At 36.5% G+C, this 16528-nt stretch overlaps 1 protein-coding gene across 5 annotated transcripts in view; it reads left to right on the forward strand.

The window, feature by feature from the left end:
* Positions 1-16528, forward strand: part of UBR5 (ubiquitin protein ligase E3 component n-recognin 5) — a 137410-nt gene that overhangs the window by 104150 nt on the left and 16732 nt on the right. For 3 of the 5 annotated variants that reach the window (XM_027561404.1, XM_027561409.1, XM_027561407.1), the window contains exons 35-50: positions 796-919; positions 1533-1644; positions 2669-2800; positions 3173-3430; positions 3967-4235; positions 4406-4617; positions 5391-5621; positions 6102-6175; positions 7353-7525; positions 7615-7728; positions 8523-8743; positions 10176-10296; positions 10419-10523; positions 12825-13068; positions 14442-14553; positions 15153-15297. In XM_027561404.1, coding sequence (XP_027417205.1) covers positions 796-919; positions 1533-1644; positions 2669-2800; positions 3173-3430; positions 3967-4235; positions 4406-4617; positions 5391-5621; positions 6102-6175; positions 7353-7525; positions 7615-7728; positions 8523-8743; positions 10176-10296; positions 10419-10523; positions 12825-13068; positions 14442-14553; positions 15153-15297 — 2647 coding nt within the window. The remainder of the gene's footprint in view (positions 1-795; positions 920-1532; positions 1645-2668; positions 2801-3172; positions 3431-3966; positions 4236-4405; positions 4618-5390; positions 5622-6101; positions 6176-7352; positions 7526-7614; positions 7729-8522; positions 8744-10175; positions 10297-10418; positions 10524-12824; positions 13069-14441; positions 14554-15152; positions 15298-16528) is intronic. The other 2 variants (XM_027561406.1, XM_027561408.1) reach the window with 1 other exon arrangement.

A 16528-nucleotide genomic window follows, 5' to 3' on the forward strand; every position in this document is an offset into this window, starting at 1 on the left:
ATGCCTTACTAAAAAGTAAAAACCATTCTCAGATTTATAAGTTAAATCTTCAGTTCAGTCACTCAGTCGTGTCCGACTCTTTGCGACCCCATGAATCGCAGCACGCCAGGCCTCCCTGTCCATCACGAACTCCTGGAGTTCACCCAGACTCAGGTCCATCGAGTCAGTGATGCCATCCAGCCATCTCATCCTCTGCCGTCCCCTTCTCTTCCTGCCCTCAATCCCTCCCAGCATCAGAGTCTTTTCCAATGAGTCAACTCTTCGCATGAGGTGGCCAAACTACTGGAGTTTCAGCTTCAGCATCATTGCCGCCAAAGAAATCCCAGGGCTGATCTCCTTCAGAATGGACTGGTTGGATCTCCTTGCAGTCCAAGGGACTCTCAAGAGTCTTCTCCAACACCACAGTTCAAAAGCATCAATTCTTCGGTGCTCAGCTTTCTTCACAGTCCAACTCTCACATCCATACATGACCACAGGAAAAACCATAGCCTTGACTAGATGGACCTTTGTTGGCAAAGTAATGTCTCTGCTTTTGAATATGCTATCTAGGTTGGTCATAACTTTTCTTCCAAGGAGTAAGCGTCTTTTAATTTCATGGCTGCAGTCACCAGGTCAGATGATTTCTTTGGGGCTACACATTTTCTGATATACCATAGATTAATTATTGTCAGTTTCCAAGAAACATTTGGTCAGATTGGAAAGAGCAGGTTGTGAACCACGTTGAATAACACCTCGAGGTCTGCACTGTCTGTCAGGGTGGTGGCCGCAGCGTGCTCATAAGCTGCTTCCTTACAGCTCCAGTCAGTCTCAGTCGTCCTACATCATCCGGAACCCACAGCAGAGGCGCATCAGCCAGTCACAGCCTGTTCGTGGCCGAGATGAAGAACAGGATGATATTGTTTCAGCAGATGTGGAAGAGGTGGTTTTAATTGTTTTAACTGTGGTACATGAGAGGCTTTTATTTGGGAGGGAAGGGGAAAGTAGTCACTAGAAGTTTTATTAATGGTAGCTTACCACTGTTACATGTATATGCTTCTACCTTTTAGACTTCTGTTATATGTTCTCATTTGTAGTTATACATATTAAAATATGTTAATAATCCTTGTTTCATTGGCTAATAAGAAATTAGAAATAAACGTAACTCTACTTAAGGGTTCACAGAAAAGACATTCTCCATGTTAAAAAAGTTTTAGTAGTTTTGTGCAGTGTATTCGGAGGTAGAGAGGCTGCTGTGTATTTATTATATAAATTTTATAATTGCCGAAGTTTAAAAACATGTACTCCCCACAGTTTTTATATTTCTAATTTTAGGGTTCTGGGTATGGATAGTAATCATAAACTTCGGGATATGTTGGCATAATTTTTGATACCAAATTTTTGCTAGCAAATGAAAAATTTCAAAACTGCTTAGTGTTACAGTTCCCTATAGTTAGTGATCTTTGTATTTTAGTTACTAAATGCTGTGGGGGAATACAGTAGAGATGTGGGTTTATTATGTACTTTGATTGTCTACAAATAAGATCTGGATTTAGGTTGAGGTGGTGGAGGGTGTGGCTGGAGAAGAGGATCACCATGACGAACAGGAAGAACATGGGGAAGAAAATGCTGAGGCAGAGGGACAGCATGACGAGCATGATGAAGACGGTATGCAGGTTATTGGCGAAATTACTCAGTATGAGAAAACCGGGTGCCTTTAAAGAGATATTAATACAGAGGAAATAGTACTTGATGTATAGTGAAATGTTCAGCATACTTCTGCCAGGGGATTCTGTAGTATCTGTCAGAATTTTACATACATAAATATAAATACTGGATTAGCCAAAAAGTTCACTTGGGCTTTTCCACATCTTATGAAAACCCAAGCAAGCTTTTTGGCCAACCCAATGTATAGACTTTTATATGTTTACATGTATAAAATAATTTATCATCTCTCTATTTACCATTTGGTTTACACTTTCTGTTTTCTTAAAAGTCTTTTGAAAATCAAAATAATCATAACCAACATAACATTGGAAAATTGGAAAAAGGGAAGACAACCCATAATCCCACCCAGACGCTAACAGCTGTGTTTTTACTTTCAGTCCTCCCCTGTACTGCCCCATTGCCATGCGTGTCATTCATATTGTGTGTACATTTTTTACTTTGATTTTTCATGTAGGCCTTTTTGCTACATAGTCATCATTCTTCTTAATAGCCATAGGATAGACTTCTGGGGATCACCTTTATTGAGGTTTAATTGACATGCACTAAACTACACATGTTGAAAATTCATAACTTAGTATGTTATGACGTGTGTGTATATACAGTGAAATACAAAGGATACACATGTTTATTAACCTTCTTCCCTTCTTGGAATCCCAGTATGTAAAATTGATGAAAATTGAGCAGTGGCCCTAACCCCGAGCTCTGTCCACTTGTTGAAGTCCTCCTGCCTAATATTTTTCACCTAAGGCTATGCAGGCCAAATTTTGTGTCTGTGTTCACTGAGTACCATGATTTACCTGGTCATTCTTCTGCTAAGTGGGCAGTTATGCATACTCCAGTATTACCAATTCTCTCTGCCCCACTCCCCTCCCTTCCTACCCTTACAGTATTCTGTCTTATCATCCTGTCTTGATCGATAGTGAGTTTGTACCTTATTTTCTTGTTATTTAAATATATTTGCTAGGGAGCGACATGGAGCTGGACTTGTTAGCAGCAGCTGAAACAGAAAGTGACAGTGAAAGTAACCATAGCAACCAAGATAATGCTAGTGGGCGTAGAAGTGTTGTCACTGCAGCAACTGCTGGCTCAGAAGCAGGTATGTTACCTTCTAGCAGTTTTCTTGCTTATACTAAGGTTATGTGTGAAGAACTGGTTAAACTGTGCTCAGTACGATATTCCCAAGGGTGGCTAACCCTTTTTTTAAAACTTTGTTTCTCCAGAGATATTAGTGAAGAAGATTATTATTTCAGTGACTCTTTTTTTCTTTTTTCTGTTTCATTTTTATGATTTTTAAACAATGAATTAATTTTAAGGTTCATTGAAGAGTTCCAGAATATTTCAATGATGGGTTTTGTGAAATATTGGACATAGTCTGGCATTCTGTTTAATATATTTTCCTAAATGAGGGGTACACTGTAATTTTAAATACAAACTCACAGTGGTTTTGGTTTAAAAATTAAAAATTTAGGTGCAAGCAGTGTTCCTGCCTTCTTTTCTGAAGATGACTCGCAATCAAATGATTCAAGTGATTCTGATAGCAGCAGTAGTCAGAGTGACGACATAGAACAAGAGACATTTATGCTTGATGAGCCGTTGGAGAGAACCACAAATAGCTCACATGCCAATGGTGCTGCCCAAGCTCCTCGGTCCATGCAGTGGGCTGTCCGCAACACCCAGCACCAGCGTGCAGCTAGCACAGCGCCTTCTAGCACATCCACTCCAGCAGGCAAGTCTTTAAACTTGGTGTTCCTGAGAGAGCTTAAATAGGTTTAAAAATCACACGTTTTCCTCTGAAGAACAAATTAAATAATTTCATAATAATTTTTCTTTGTTTTGCTGAGTTCAAATACAGAATTATTTACTTATTGCTCATGGCAGGGTTTCTCAGTCTCTGCACCATTGCTACCTTGGGCTGAATAATTAATTTATGATCATGCCCTGTAGGGTGTTTAGAAGCATTCTTGACCTGTACTCATTAGATGCCAGGAGCACTCTCTCCCCAGTTGTGACAACCAAAAATGTCTGCAGCACTGCCCGTGTCTGCATAGGGAGGCAGTGGCAGAATTGCCCTAGGTGAGAACATTACAATATTAATAATTCTTACCTTCATCATTCCCCTCCCCAAATTAGTGTGGCTTAAAGGAAATGCTCATTTGCCATATTTACTAATATAATTGACCTTTTACTTCACGTATGTACGTGTTAGAGAAACTGTTAGCACGTGACATTAATTTATTGTGGTTGTCTTTTCTTTCCTGATAGCAAGTTCAGCGGGTTTGATTTATATCGATCCTTCCAACCTACGCCGGAGCGGTACCATCAGCACGAGTGCTGCCGCTGCAGCAGCTGCTTTGGAAGCTAGCAATGCCAGCAGCTACTTAACATCTGCAAGCAGTTTAGCCAGGGCGTATAGCATTGTCATCAGACAAATCTCGGACTTGATGGGCCTTATTCCTAAGTATAATCACCTAGTTTACTCTCAGATTCCAGCAGCTGTGAAGCTGACTTACCAAGATGCAGTAAATTTACAGGTATGAAACCACTGAAAAATTACTCATTCAGATATATTTTTTGGCCATCTGTTATGAGAATTCCAGTATGATGGGAGTGAATGTTACAAGTACTTAAATGTCTATATCATATAACTATCAAATTTAACTTTATCTGGGTAGTTTTAACTGTTTTAGTTTGGTCTTTGTAGAACTATGTAGAAGAAAAGCTTATTCCCACTTGGAACTGGATGGTCAGTATTATGGATTCTACTGAAGCTCAATTACGTTATGGTTCTGCATTAGCATCTGCTGGTGATCCAGGACATCCCAATCACCCTCTCCATGCTTCTCAGAACTCAGCTCGAAGAGAAAGGATGACCGCACGAGAAGAGGCTAGTTTACGAACCCTTGAAGGCAGACGGTATGAAATTCTTTGTCTGTTTAGACAGAAACCTTCTAGCCTAGAAATTGAGAGTTTTTTGATTGCCATTATATGAGACCCCACTCTGTTGTAAAGGAGGAAATACATGCCGTGTGTTACTTCTTTTAAATTGTTGTGTAGTTGAAACAAAACAAGTTATAATCCAAGCTGTTATTCAATTTTATGAGTTGTTTATATATTCTGGATACAAGTTCCTTATCAGATACAGGATGTGCAGAAACTGTGTCCTGTTCTGTGGGTTGTCTTTTCACTTTCTTGAGGTGTTCTCTGAAGGACATATGTTTTTTAATTTGGGTAAAGGCTAGTGCTCTTCATTTTCTTTTGCTTTTGGTGTCATTTTAGGCAGTGGTTCTCAAAGTGTGGTTCCCAGAAGAGCAGTATCAGGATCACCTAAGAGCTTGTTAAAAATACAAATTTTTGGTCCCACCCCATTCTTCTGACACTAAGGGCTGGGTCCAGCAAGCTGTTTTCACAACCCTTCCAAGTGATTTTGGTGGACACAAGTTTGAGAACCATTGTATCTAGGGAAGGAATACCTTCTGGCAATCCAAAGGACATGGGAATTTCTTACCTTTATAAATGTACAGTACTGTAAATAATACTCAGTGATTCTATTTCTAAAGTACAGCCCAGGCGTAATTAGCTTTTATTTATGGATAGTCTGAGTTCGTGATTTTGGATGTTTATAACAGTGGTAAATTTGATATTTGTGTTCTTTTTGTAAACATCGTGTATTTTTTTTATCCCTGTAGACGTGCCACATTGCTTAGTGCCCGTCAGGGAATGATGTCTGCTCGAGGTGACTTCCTCAATTACGCTCTGTCTTTAATGAGGTCTCATAATGATGAGCATTCCGATGTTCTTCCAGTTTTGGATGTTTGCTCCCTGAAGCATGTGGCGTATGTTTTTCAAGCACTTATATATTGGATTAAAGCGATGAATCAGCAGACAACATTGGATACACCTCAACTGGAACGCAAAAGGTATTCATACCTGCTGTGAAATTGATATAAGAAATACTTGATCAGTGTGATCTTTATTAGTACACTGTCTGATTTTTGGAGTAGGGAGAAATAGTACAGGAATATTTCACGTAGGCAGGTTAGCTTGAGTCCATCCAGCCTTTCTCTATAGCCACTCCTCACTTAAATTATGAAACCTAAGAATCCATTTAGGCTTTATGTTTGAGATAGTTTGTCCCGATTTGTTTATCATGTTTCTGAGTTTGTGTTAGGACTCAACTCTTTCGTGATGCGATTAGCCTTTTGCTTCTTTTGAGCCTATTTTGTAATTGTAGTACATTTGGCTGATCAGTCTGCCATCCCTAGAATCTGAAACTTTTATCACACTAATCAAAATTGGTTAGGTACTAAACTGACCTCTTCAGTATTTTGATACCATCTTTGCTCCTGTTCATACAGCATGAAATACTTCATGTAAAATGACTCACTTGTCTTTTTAAGGACACGAGAACTCTTGGAACTTGGTATTGATAATGAAGATTCAGAACATGAAAATGATGATGACACCAATCAAAGTTAGTGTACAGAAAATCTGCTAACCTACTTCAAGAAATGGCTGCCTCAGTATTTCCCCTTCAAGCTTTTTAACTTCATTATTTTCTGTCTGGGTGGGAATTTCTCTTTTCTTCTCTGTGTCCCGTTTCTTGCGTTTTCTGTCCATTTTTCCTTATACGTTCTTGCATTAATTACTTCATAAATAAGAATTAATGAACTTTTTAATAATTAATATTTTTTCTGTTTTGATTTTGTATCTCTCCTTTGCATCTTTTATGTTTACTTTTACGTGTGTTGGTAATACATACATTTAAATAGAATTTTAGCAGAACTTTTGTTAATATTGCTGCAAAATAGTGTGTCAAGAAAATGGAACTCATAAATTTCATTGGAACTTAACAGTTAATGCAATTAAAAGAGAGAAAATATCCCAAATTTGAGAAATTTTGGGACCTTCTGCACTTTCATAGTTTTCTGATATTATTTCAAGTAGAATTAAAATATTTTTCTAGTGCGGCCCACTTACCTGTTATTTAATATCACCTTGTACTTTATTACTTTATTCAACCCTGGGAAAGACAGCTTTCCTTTAATTTCTGCTTTTTGAGAACCCAGCCATAGCTCACTGTTATTTTCACAGCATACTGTAAGCACTGACAAAAGTTTTATTCCTTTAATGGGAGTTGGTGTTGGTGGGCTGATTTCCTGTTGGGTTACTTGAGTTGCCCAGACATTTCTCTTTTTATCTGCTTGTAGAGGAAGCAGAACTTAGAAGTAAGCAAATGCTTAAATTTTAGCTCCTTATTTTCTCCTCCTTTTGGAGTCATCAGTGCGCCAGATCCTGAATATGCTCAGGAAATTGGCTATATTCAGGTCTGAATCTCCAGGGAGCTAAGAGGTAGATGTGGCAGGTGTCCACCCAATGCAAAATGGAACAGTATTTGTTACTGCTAATACTTTTTGCAAGTTTTTATTATATTGAAATACACTTAAATTTTATCACTGTAACCATTTAAAACCAGTATTTTGAATTACCACTTGAAAATATTAACACAATTTTAGACTGTTGTTTTTGAGTGACATTTAAAATTTTATCAAGAGATAATAGGATTTTTGGATTGAGCAGATGAAAATTCTTTTACCCTTCCCCAATAGGTAATTTTCTAAAAAAAACACATTTTATCTCTTCGTGTTTAGGTGCTACTTTGAATGATAAGGATGATGACTCTCTTCCCGCAGAAACTGGCCAAAGCCATCCGTTTTTCCGACGCTCCGACTCCATGACGTTCCTTGGGTGTATACCCCCAAATCCATTTGAAGTGCCTCTGGCTGAAGCCATCCCTTTGGCTGATCAGCCACATCTGTTGCAGGTGATTTAAAGGAACTACCTTAAGGTTTCTTTTCAGTTGAACTTATTTAAGTGTTCAGTGTAACTGTAGTATTTTTGTTAAAATTCCAGCCAAATGCTAGAAAGGAGGATCTTTTTGGCCGCCCAAGTCAGGGTCTTTATTCTTCATCTGCCAGCAGTGGGAAATGCTTAATGGAGGTTACAGTGGATAGAAACTGCCTTGAGGTAAGATAGTAAAAAATCATTGCAGTATGATGCTTGTAAGCTGAACACTTATCCAGGCATTCAGTTTTTTGGAAATGCATTAATTCAGAATATTGTATTTAGCCAAATAGAAGTATCAGAAATTCTTTCCTTATGAATTCAACAGTATTATTAGTCTGCTTTGAGGCTTGCTGTATGTCAGGCTAATGCACCTATAAAATGGTAGTTTCATTTTGTGCTTCACCTATTTCAGGGTCGTTTGTTGTAATGCTACTGAATATTTAAATTTTTGCACATATGAGCATATATATTGACTTGTAACTTTTCTTTTTGAATCTAGAATGGGAATAAATAAAGTAATATTAATAATGATACCTAATATTTGTTAAAAAATTCTATCTCCTGGGCACTGCCTAGACAGATCTAGTTTTTGAGCCTGAAATTACACTGTCCTGTTTCTCCAGTGAAAAAGTAATAACATGTTTAAGAGCAGGCATATAGAAGAATGGAATTGAATGGAATTTTCTTCATTATCTAAGTGACAAGGGAGGATCTGATGTACATTAAGACACTTAAGTAACCATAAATGTTATAAAGATGCGTTTTAAAGTTCTCTAAGGCTGCTGTGGTAAATGCATGGAATTGGTGCTCAGCTGTGGGAATCAGACAAGAAATAGGTTGCATCTTCCTAACTAGAAGTACCAGAAAGGGATTATTGAACTTCCATGTGATTTCTGTTGAATATTAGTAAGTTGAAAAGGACATTATAGTCAATTTGTTCTTAATGTCTAACATTTAAATGTAAAAATTCATAGGTTCTTCCAACTAAAATGTCTTACGCTGCCAATTTGAAAAATGTAATGAACATGCAAAATCGTCAAAAAAAGGAAGGAGAAGAACAGACTGTGGTGCCAGAGGAAGCTGAGAGTTCAAAGCCAGGCCCATCTGCTCATGACCTCGCGGCACAGTTGAAAAGCAGTTTACTGGCAGAAATAGGGCTGACTGAGAGTGAAGGGCCACCTCTCACATCTTTCAGGTATTTGTTAAGTGAAGGCAGTTTTTCTGTGCTATTCCTTTATGGCTACTATAATTTTTATAAGAGTTTTTCTTTAGGAAATTTATAATCTATGTATTTCATTTGTATATAAATAATAGGATGAAATGTTATTATTTTTGTTTCCCTAGTTTATAATCAGATATTTAAAATATTAAGTTTTCTGGATTTTGGGGGAGGGGGTTGTGACTGTTTTGTCACTGATTGGTGTTCTGATTTTCTCTGTTTATTGAAGAAATTCTGACTCTGTTTTTAATGTTCAGTGCTGAGTTAAAGTATATATCCACATCAAATTGCCAGTTACACGCTTGTTAGCAGGAGCTCAGATGTGGTGGTTGAGGGGAGAGGATGGCGTGTGAAAAAAGGAGTTTCTAGATTTATGACCTTCACATTTGCTTGGTTTCACTCCTTTACCAAGTTCACACTTAGTAATTCTCTTGTAAGAGGATAGGTTCTTTGCTTTCCCAGTAAAAATTTGCCCTAGTATATAGTGTGACTCAGTATGGCTCATCACCTAATGATCTGTTTAGTAACTGTTTTGTGCTCTTTGGTTTTTTGGTTATGTAATGTCAGGGTTTTGGGTTTTTTTTGCTTAGGAGGAGTTGAGCTAGTTTAGGAAACTATGTACATCATATATACACAGTCTAGCAATCTACAACCATAAAAAACAAGAATTATGGACTGAGATGGCCCCAGCTTCCTAGAGACAGTATGATTTGAACTGAGATGGTTAGAAAGTGTAGAAGCAGATAGACTGAAGGAGAGAACTTAGAGGTAGAGAGAGAAGCTATTATTCATTCTGGCTAGTGGTGAAAAAGGGACTGAAGTAGAATATTGTCTTTGGGGATGAAAAAGAAACCATGGGGTAAGAAAAGAAACTCATGAGGGGCTTGATCACTTTGGAAGAACCAAGGGAAGAATAAAATTTGTTGAAGTCTGTGCAACAGAAAAATAGACAGTACTTTTGAAGGAAATTAGGAGGCAGTGTCATTGCAGTGAAGAGGTCATGCTCAGTTTTACTAATCTTGAGTATGAGTTCAGTGTAATCGAAGTGGATATATTTCACGCAATGAAATTCTGGTCCATTGTGAAAGTTTGAACTAAAGGGTTCTGGGAATCACCCAGTGGAGATGGACACGGGACTTTAAGGAGAGGAGGTAAATTAAAGATGAAGATAAGGAGGCAGCCTGGGGATGTATCCTTACATAAAGGACAGAAGGAATAATAGAGTAAAAATGAGAAGTTCTGCAAGGAACAAGTAGTTACAGGAAAATTCGCCATTAGATAGTATGTGGTTATAAATTAAGATCTCAGAATATTAAAAGACCAAGTAAGTTACTGTTATTGACCAAAAACAAGGAAATTTTTAAGAATTGGCTAAACTGTTCTTCCTCTCCCCTTAAATTTCTCACAGGCCACAGTGTAGCTTCATGGGAATGGTAATTTCCCATGATATGCTGCTAGGACGTTGGCGCCTTTCTTTAGAACTATTTGGCCGGGTGTTCATGGAAGATGTTGGAGCAGAACCTGGATCAGTATGTATTTTGAACACTTTACATTCTATTCTGCCTGATAAGTACATATTCAGAGAATAGTTCTGTCATATATTTATGGGTTTTTTTCATTTTGTGTTTTTTTTTTCCTTTTCTTTTTAAAGATCCTAACTGAATTGGGTGGTTTTGAGGTAAAAGAATCAAAATTCCGTAGAGAAATGGAAAAACTGAGAAATCAGCAGTCAAGAGATTTATCACTAGAGGTAAAGGTATTTAGAGTTTCTTATAATATACATATAGTATACTATTCAATACTATACATGTAGTATTTATATAAAGTTTGAGAACAAAAATAGTAGATGCATACTATGTAATTAAAAATTTAAAGAAAATGGTAGTCACCGAATTTAGAGTAGTGGGTATCTCTGGCAGTTGGTTTCCCATTATCAATGTAATGAGGAACAGTGGGTTTGTTTAAGTATCGTGAATACACAGATTTAAACTGTTAATGTGCTTCATTTCATTGATGCTCAAACAGTGTTTTCTTTAGCTGAGAAAGTGAGACTCTCACTGTAGTGAGAGTCCATCCAGTCTTTGATATCTTCCCTACTATTATGTGTCTCATTTTCTGGTATTTTCTGTCACAGTCTTTAAATCAGCCATTCCTTTTAACAGGAAATTGTATTTTGAGATTATAATCTGGGCTTTAAATTGTTCACTGCCTATAGGGTTGGTCATTGTTTCCAGGCCTTTTAGTGGATAGAACTAGGAAATGCTTCTTTAAAAAAATAAGAAAATTATACCATGTGTTCACACTGATACTCCCATTTCATATTTAAGATTTAGAAATACAAGTTTTTTTTTCACCCTTTAGTCTTCCTTTCTTCTGAACTGATAATATCCAGCTTTCCAGCAACACCGCTAAAATCACTCATTTGCTTTTATACCACAGCATGCAAATAGCAGTCTTAGAATCGTAATGTCAACACTACTACTAACAAAACGAGTATTGAAAATAGAGTTAAGATTTACTTGCAGTTTTTGTTCTTAGAGCATTTCCAGTTGGAGATTGTAGTCAAATTACATTGTTTTAAAGTCACTTGAGATGATTTCTGTTGTGTGGTTTTCGTACCTACCATCTTATTTCCACACAGTTACAGTCTTGGTTCATTTTGCCTTCATTTTTTAGGGCTTGCTGTCCTTTTTTTTTTTTTAATTTTGTTTTGTTTCATAATGTAAAATATCTACAGTTGCAAAGTGAACTCTGTAGAAGAAGTTTATATTCAGAGAAATCTAGTTTACATTTCTATCTCTTTACTTTGGGTTCCCCCTGCCCCCTTTTGGGATTTTTTGTTTGTTTTTTGATCCCCCACCCCCAGCTTATTTCCCTCCCACCTTTAAAAAACATAATCATGTATATGTGTTCATCTCTGTCCCTCACTCCCCACTGCGAGCATTACACCCCAAGTGAAATGTTACACATTTTACTCCATCTTGATTTTTCCAATTAACAGTATATCCTAGAGAGAAAATCGTGGCTATAGAGAGAGAAATGTTCTGTTCTGCTTTCTGTTTTCTAACTACCTAGTAGTCTTAGTACCACATTTTATGGCTTTATCAGTTTTTTTTTCAACCGGTGTCCTGTTGATAGACATTTGGGCTTGTTTCCGGTCTCAGTCTTTTGCTGTTACAAATAGTGGTGTGCTTTTGCTGTTACAGATAGTGGTGTGATGAATTACTTTATGTGTGTTTCTCTATTTGGCTCGCGTGTCTTTGAGATAGAATCCTAGATATGGGTTAGAGGGCATGTGTATATATAATTTTGTTAAATATTGGCAAATACTCCTACATAATGTCTGTGTATTTGTGCACTTTCTGCATCAATACAAGAGTGCCTGATTCTCCAAAGTCTTGCCAGCAGTTTGTTGTCAGATTTTTAGATTTTTGCCAATCTGATTGGCAGTATAATTTTAATTTGTATTTCTCTTATTTTGATCAAAGTTAAACATTGTTATATAGATTTCATGTACCGTGGCTGCTGCTTTTTCTGGTAACTATTATGTATGTTGACATATTTTGCCCATTTTTCCTATTGTTTTTTCCTCAGTTTTTTTTTTTTTTTAGAAGCGCTAAGTGATACATATACACTATTCATGAATCTTTGTTGATAATAGAAGGTGCAAATATTTTTACCAGTTTGTCATTTTTCTTTTACTTTGCTATGGTATTCTATAGCAAAGGAATATCCTATCTTTTCTTTAAGGATTTGCTATGAAAAAAATTTCACACTTTGATCTATTTGCAATTTATCTTGCTATATCCCCAAACTGGATGAATTGCTGTGTTCTGGTAGATCTTTTAAGAAAATGTTCTAATTATCTTGATTTAATGTAAGATATTCTTGTGTGATTTAGAGTCCTATTTGGAATATATAAGCTCTTGAGAACCCAGATACTTCATAGCTATTTCAACTGTCAAGGAAAAGCAAAAATTAGTTTCAGATTTTACACAGAAAAATGTCAAGGTGGTTTCCAGCACTGAATTTACTGCTTTTTGTTGAATTTCAATAGGTTGATCGGGATAGAGATCTTCTTATTCAGCAGACCATGAGGCAACTTAACAATCACTTTGGTCGAAGATGTGCTACCACACCTATGGCTGTACACAGAGTAAAAGTCACATTTAAGGATGAACCAGGAGAGGGCAGTGGCGTAGCACGAAGCTTTTATACAGCCATTGCACAAGCTTTTTTGTCAAATGAAAAACTGCCAAATTTAGACTGTATTCAAAATGCCAACAAAGGCACTCATACAAGTAAGTACTCTAGAGGTAACAAGCTCATAAAAATTCTTTCCTTGTTTGATTGAAACGATGATCATGGTTTACACATGGTTTACACATGGTTTACACACATTACATGTGTGTTTAGTTGGAGAAGTTTATATTTATTCTTTTATACTATTTTATTCTAGATCAATTACTTAACCTTGTTAAAACTACTCTAATTGACAGCTTACCAGTTGGCTCTTTTACTGCCACATTCATTTTCATAAATGGTTATGATTGTACGATTGAGTTTTTCATCTCCATTTTAATGTTTGGGAAATGGGAGGTTTAAGGCAATATAAAAATTCAAAGAGCAAACTGCAGGATTTCCCAATTAGTACAGATATTGAGAAGAAAATGCTGTTACCTAGAACAGTGCTTTTTAAAGTATGATTTGCACAGTTTCTACCAGTCTCCAGTGAGGTGGATTTTGCAACCAAAGGTAAATTGGCTATGTCACTAACTTCACTGTTTAATTGAACAAGACTTTGTTTTTTGGTAATAAGGTTTTCTATGTTAACATCCTGGTGCAAGTTCTAACTCCTGAATGATCACCACTTTGGGGTTAGGATTCTCACCTGATTTTCAAGATTATGATAGTGTATTTTAAAATGTGAAAACTACAAAAGGTTGAAACTCGGGGTTCATGTAAGGAAATTGTCAATCTCGTAGGTGAATGGATCCACTAATTGAGGGAGAAGGAGTTAACTAACAGAATCCTGTGTTTTATTAATACCTAGGCTATAGCTGTATCTTACTGTGGTTCTGTAAACTGCACCATAGAAGCTGAATGAGCTCTGGAAAGAATTAAGGATGAAAAGATGGGGGGGCGTACCCCAGCCTTTCATTATTAGTTTAACCATTTGACTTTTTATAGTCTTACAGTTTTTTAAAAAATTGTAAAATGTGAATGAGGAAACCTAGGGAAGTCATGACATTTCAGAAATCATTTTTCTGCACAGTCATTAGGAAACCATACCCTGGTTTGCGCTTAAGGTTTTAAAAAGAGTAATAGCCGAGTGTCTTTAAATGCTTTTAATGCCCAAAACTAAGAATAAAAAAGATACTCAAATATGTAAGAAATATCAGCATTGTTTATGTTGAAACTAACATAGTCCTGGTTGCTACATTTTATTTCACAGCTCTGACATGACAAGGAGATAAATTCATTCTACAGAATCACTCCCAACACTCAAAACCATAGGGAGAATAGCAGAAAGGCACTAACACAGATGCTAAGGAGAATGATCTTCAGTTGTCGTGTTCTTACTGTGTTGTCTCATTTCCTCGCATTGACTTTTAACATTTAAAGTAGTTGCATTTACATTCATCTAAACAAAGTGTATTTCGCTTTTTTCCAGGTTTAATGCAGAGATTAAGAAACAGAGGAGAGAGGGATCGGGAAAGAGAGAGAGAAAGGGAAATGAGGAGGAGTAGCGGCTTGCGAGCAGGTTCTCGGAGAGATCGGGATAGGTGAGGTGATTTTGTATCTTTTATTGAGTACCATCGTTTTGGAGGAATTGGAGCTAGGCCTGAAAATAAGAGTCTCAATTGTGAACTTTTAGAAAATGAAATTTAATAATTGGATAAGTGATGCATTTTAACTAAAATAGTCTAACCAACTGTTAACATGTTCTGCTTTAAAAACCCAGGGGCAGTTGAAATTACATTGGCTTTTTATTTATCACCCAAGTTCCTAAATTTGTTTTAAAAATTTTAGCTTGTGGCAATTATATTATTTAAAAGGTTCAGTTTTTCACATGTTAGAATGAGTGGCATTTTACTTTTGTCTTAAAATTTCCAGGAAATATGGGTGGGCTCTTGACTTCTGGTATTTAAAGGTCCTGTTCTCTTAAAATCAAATTAATACATGCATTGCAGACTTACAGATTTTTAAGTGGCAAAATCTAGATAAGTTTTATTTTCCAAGCATCATTCTTTTTAGGCATTCTTCCGCCCTGGTACCATAACTGGAGCTAACTATATGCTCTGGTTTCCCACTTTGTCGCAGTGATATTTTCCATCTTGCAGACAAGGGAAATGAAGTCATCATAGCTTTGTTCATCTTTCAGGGATTTTAGAAGACAGCTTTCCATCGACACTAGGCCCTTCAGACCAGCCTCTGAAGGAAATCCTAGTGATGACCCTGACCCTCTGCCGGCACATCGTCAGGCGCTCGGAGAGAGACTTTACCCCCGTGTACAAGCAATGCAACCAGTACGTATGGCGTGCTTGGCTACCTCTTAACTGGCTGTGCCATTTTAGGTTTTGAATTAAGGCTGATATCTTAAGAAGTTGTCAGCTACTGTGATTTGAGGACTGCCAAAAAAGGAAGCTTAGGAGGGAAAGAAGCAACATTTACTGGAGAGTAATTGTATATAGCTTGATGTTTATTTTACTACATATGCCAGGTTAACATTCTACCTAATAATTTCCTTTTATGCTAAGGAATTGTCTGTGCATTGTATTTATTTGTACAAATTACTGTTGCTTTTTAAAGCTAACTTTGTTATCAGCTTGTAGCTGGAACATGTTGAACAATGTCACTCCATAAATATGACAGGAAGGTTTTATTTTGAATGTTCTGTCAGGGGTTTCTTTCATATAATATGAAACATAATCTAGTTTTCATTTTTGTGTTTGTACATAACTACATGTACATATTAGAGCAAAAGAATAATAAAACAATAAATAAGTTACATTTCAGTAAATCCTTAGCCTTAAGTATGGGCATCTTTTTTCTTTCTGCTTCTCCTTCCTTCACTTCTTCCCTCTCTTTTTTCCTACACTAAATGAAAAAAAAATGTTTCCAGGCCTCTGATGAAGAAGGGGGAAAAAAGGACCTTGAGTATTTTTATGTTTACTCATGAATATCAGAAGTCTTTTAAAAAGGCTTGTCAACAAATAAATATTAAACTAACTTTAATAAGACTGCTAATGCATAGACTACTTATTCCTTACCAAAGTTTTCTATAATTAAGTTTCTAATCTCATAAAATAAACTCATGTGTTGTTAGTTCTAGTGACATCTTTGTAGATATCTGTCATTGTTTTCTACATGGAGAATCTGTTGCCTGTAAAAAAGGAGTTTTACTTCTTCTTTCCAATCTGGATTACTTTTATTTTCTTTACTTGCCTTCTTGTACTAAGTGGAACTTGCAGTACAATGTCAAATGGGAAGAAACATTACAATTCTCATCATCAAGTATCATGTTAGCTGTGGCCTTTTTCATAGATGTCCTTTATCAGGTTAATTAATAATTTCCTTATCAGAAAAATTAATGTCTCCTCCCTTTCTCTTCTTCATAGATTCCACTTAGAAAATATTTTGGAAACTTTTTAGTTTGTTATCCAAGTTTCTTATATTTTCTCCTTTTTTTTCCCCCCTTGATAAAACATTGCTAATTTAGACAAGAGGTTTCAGAGAGTAGAGGCAAGTAACATTTGT

Source organism: Bos indicus x Bos taurus, chromosome 14 (genome assembly GCF_003369695.1).
Source record: "Bos indicus x Bos taurus breed Angus x Brahman F1 hybrid chromosome 14, Bos_hybrid_MaternalHap_v2.0, whole genome shotgun sequence".
Taxonomy (NCBI): Eukaryota; Metazoa; Chordata; class Mammalia; order Artiodactyla; family Bovidae; genus Bos; species Bos indicus x Bos taurus.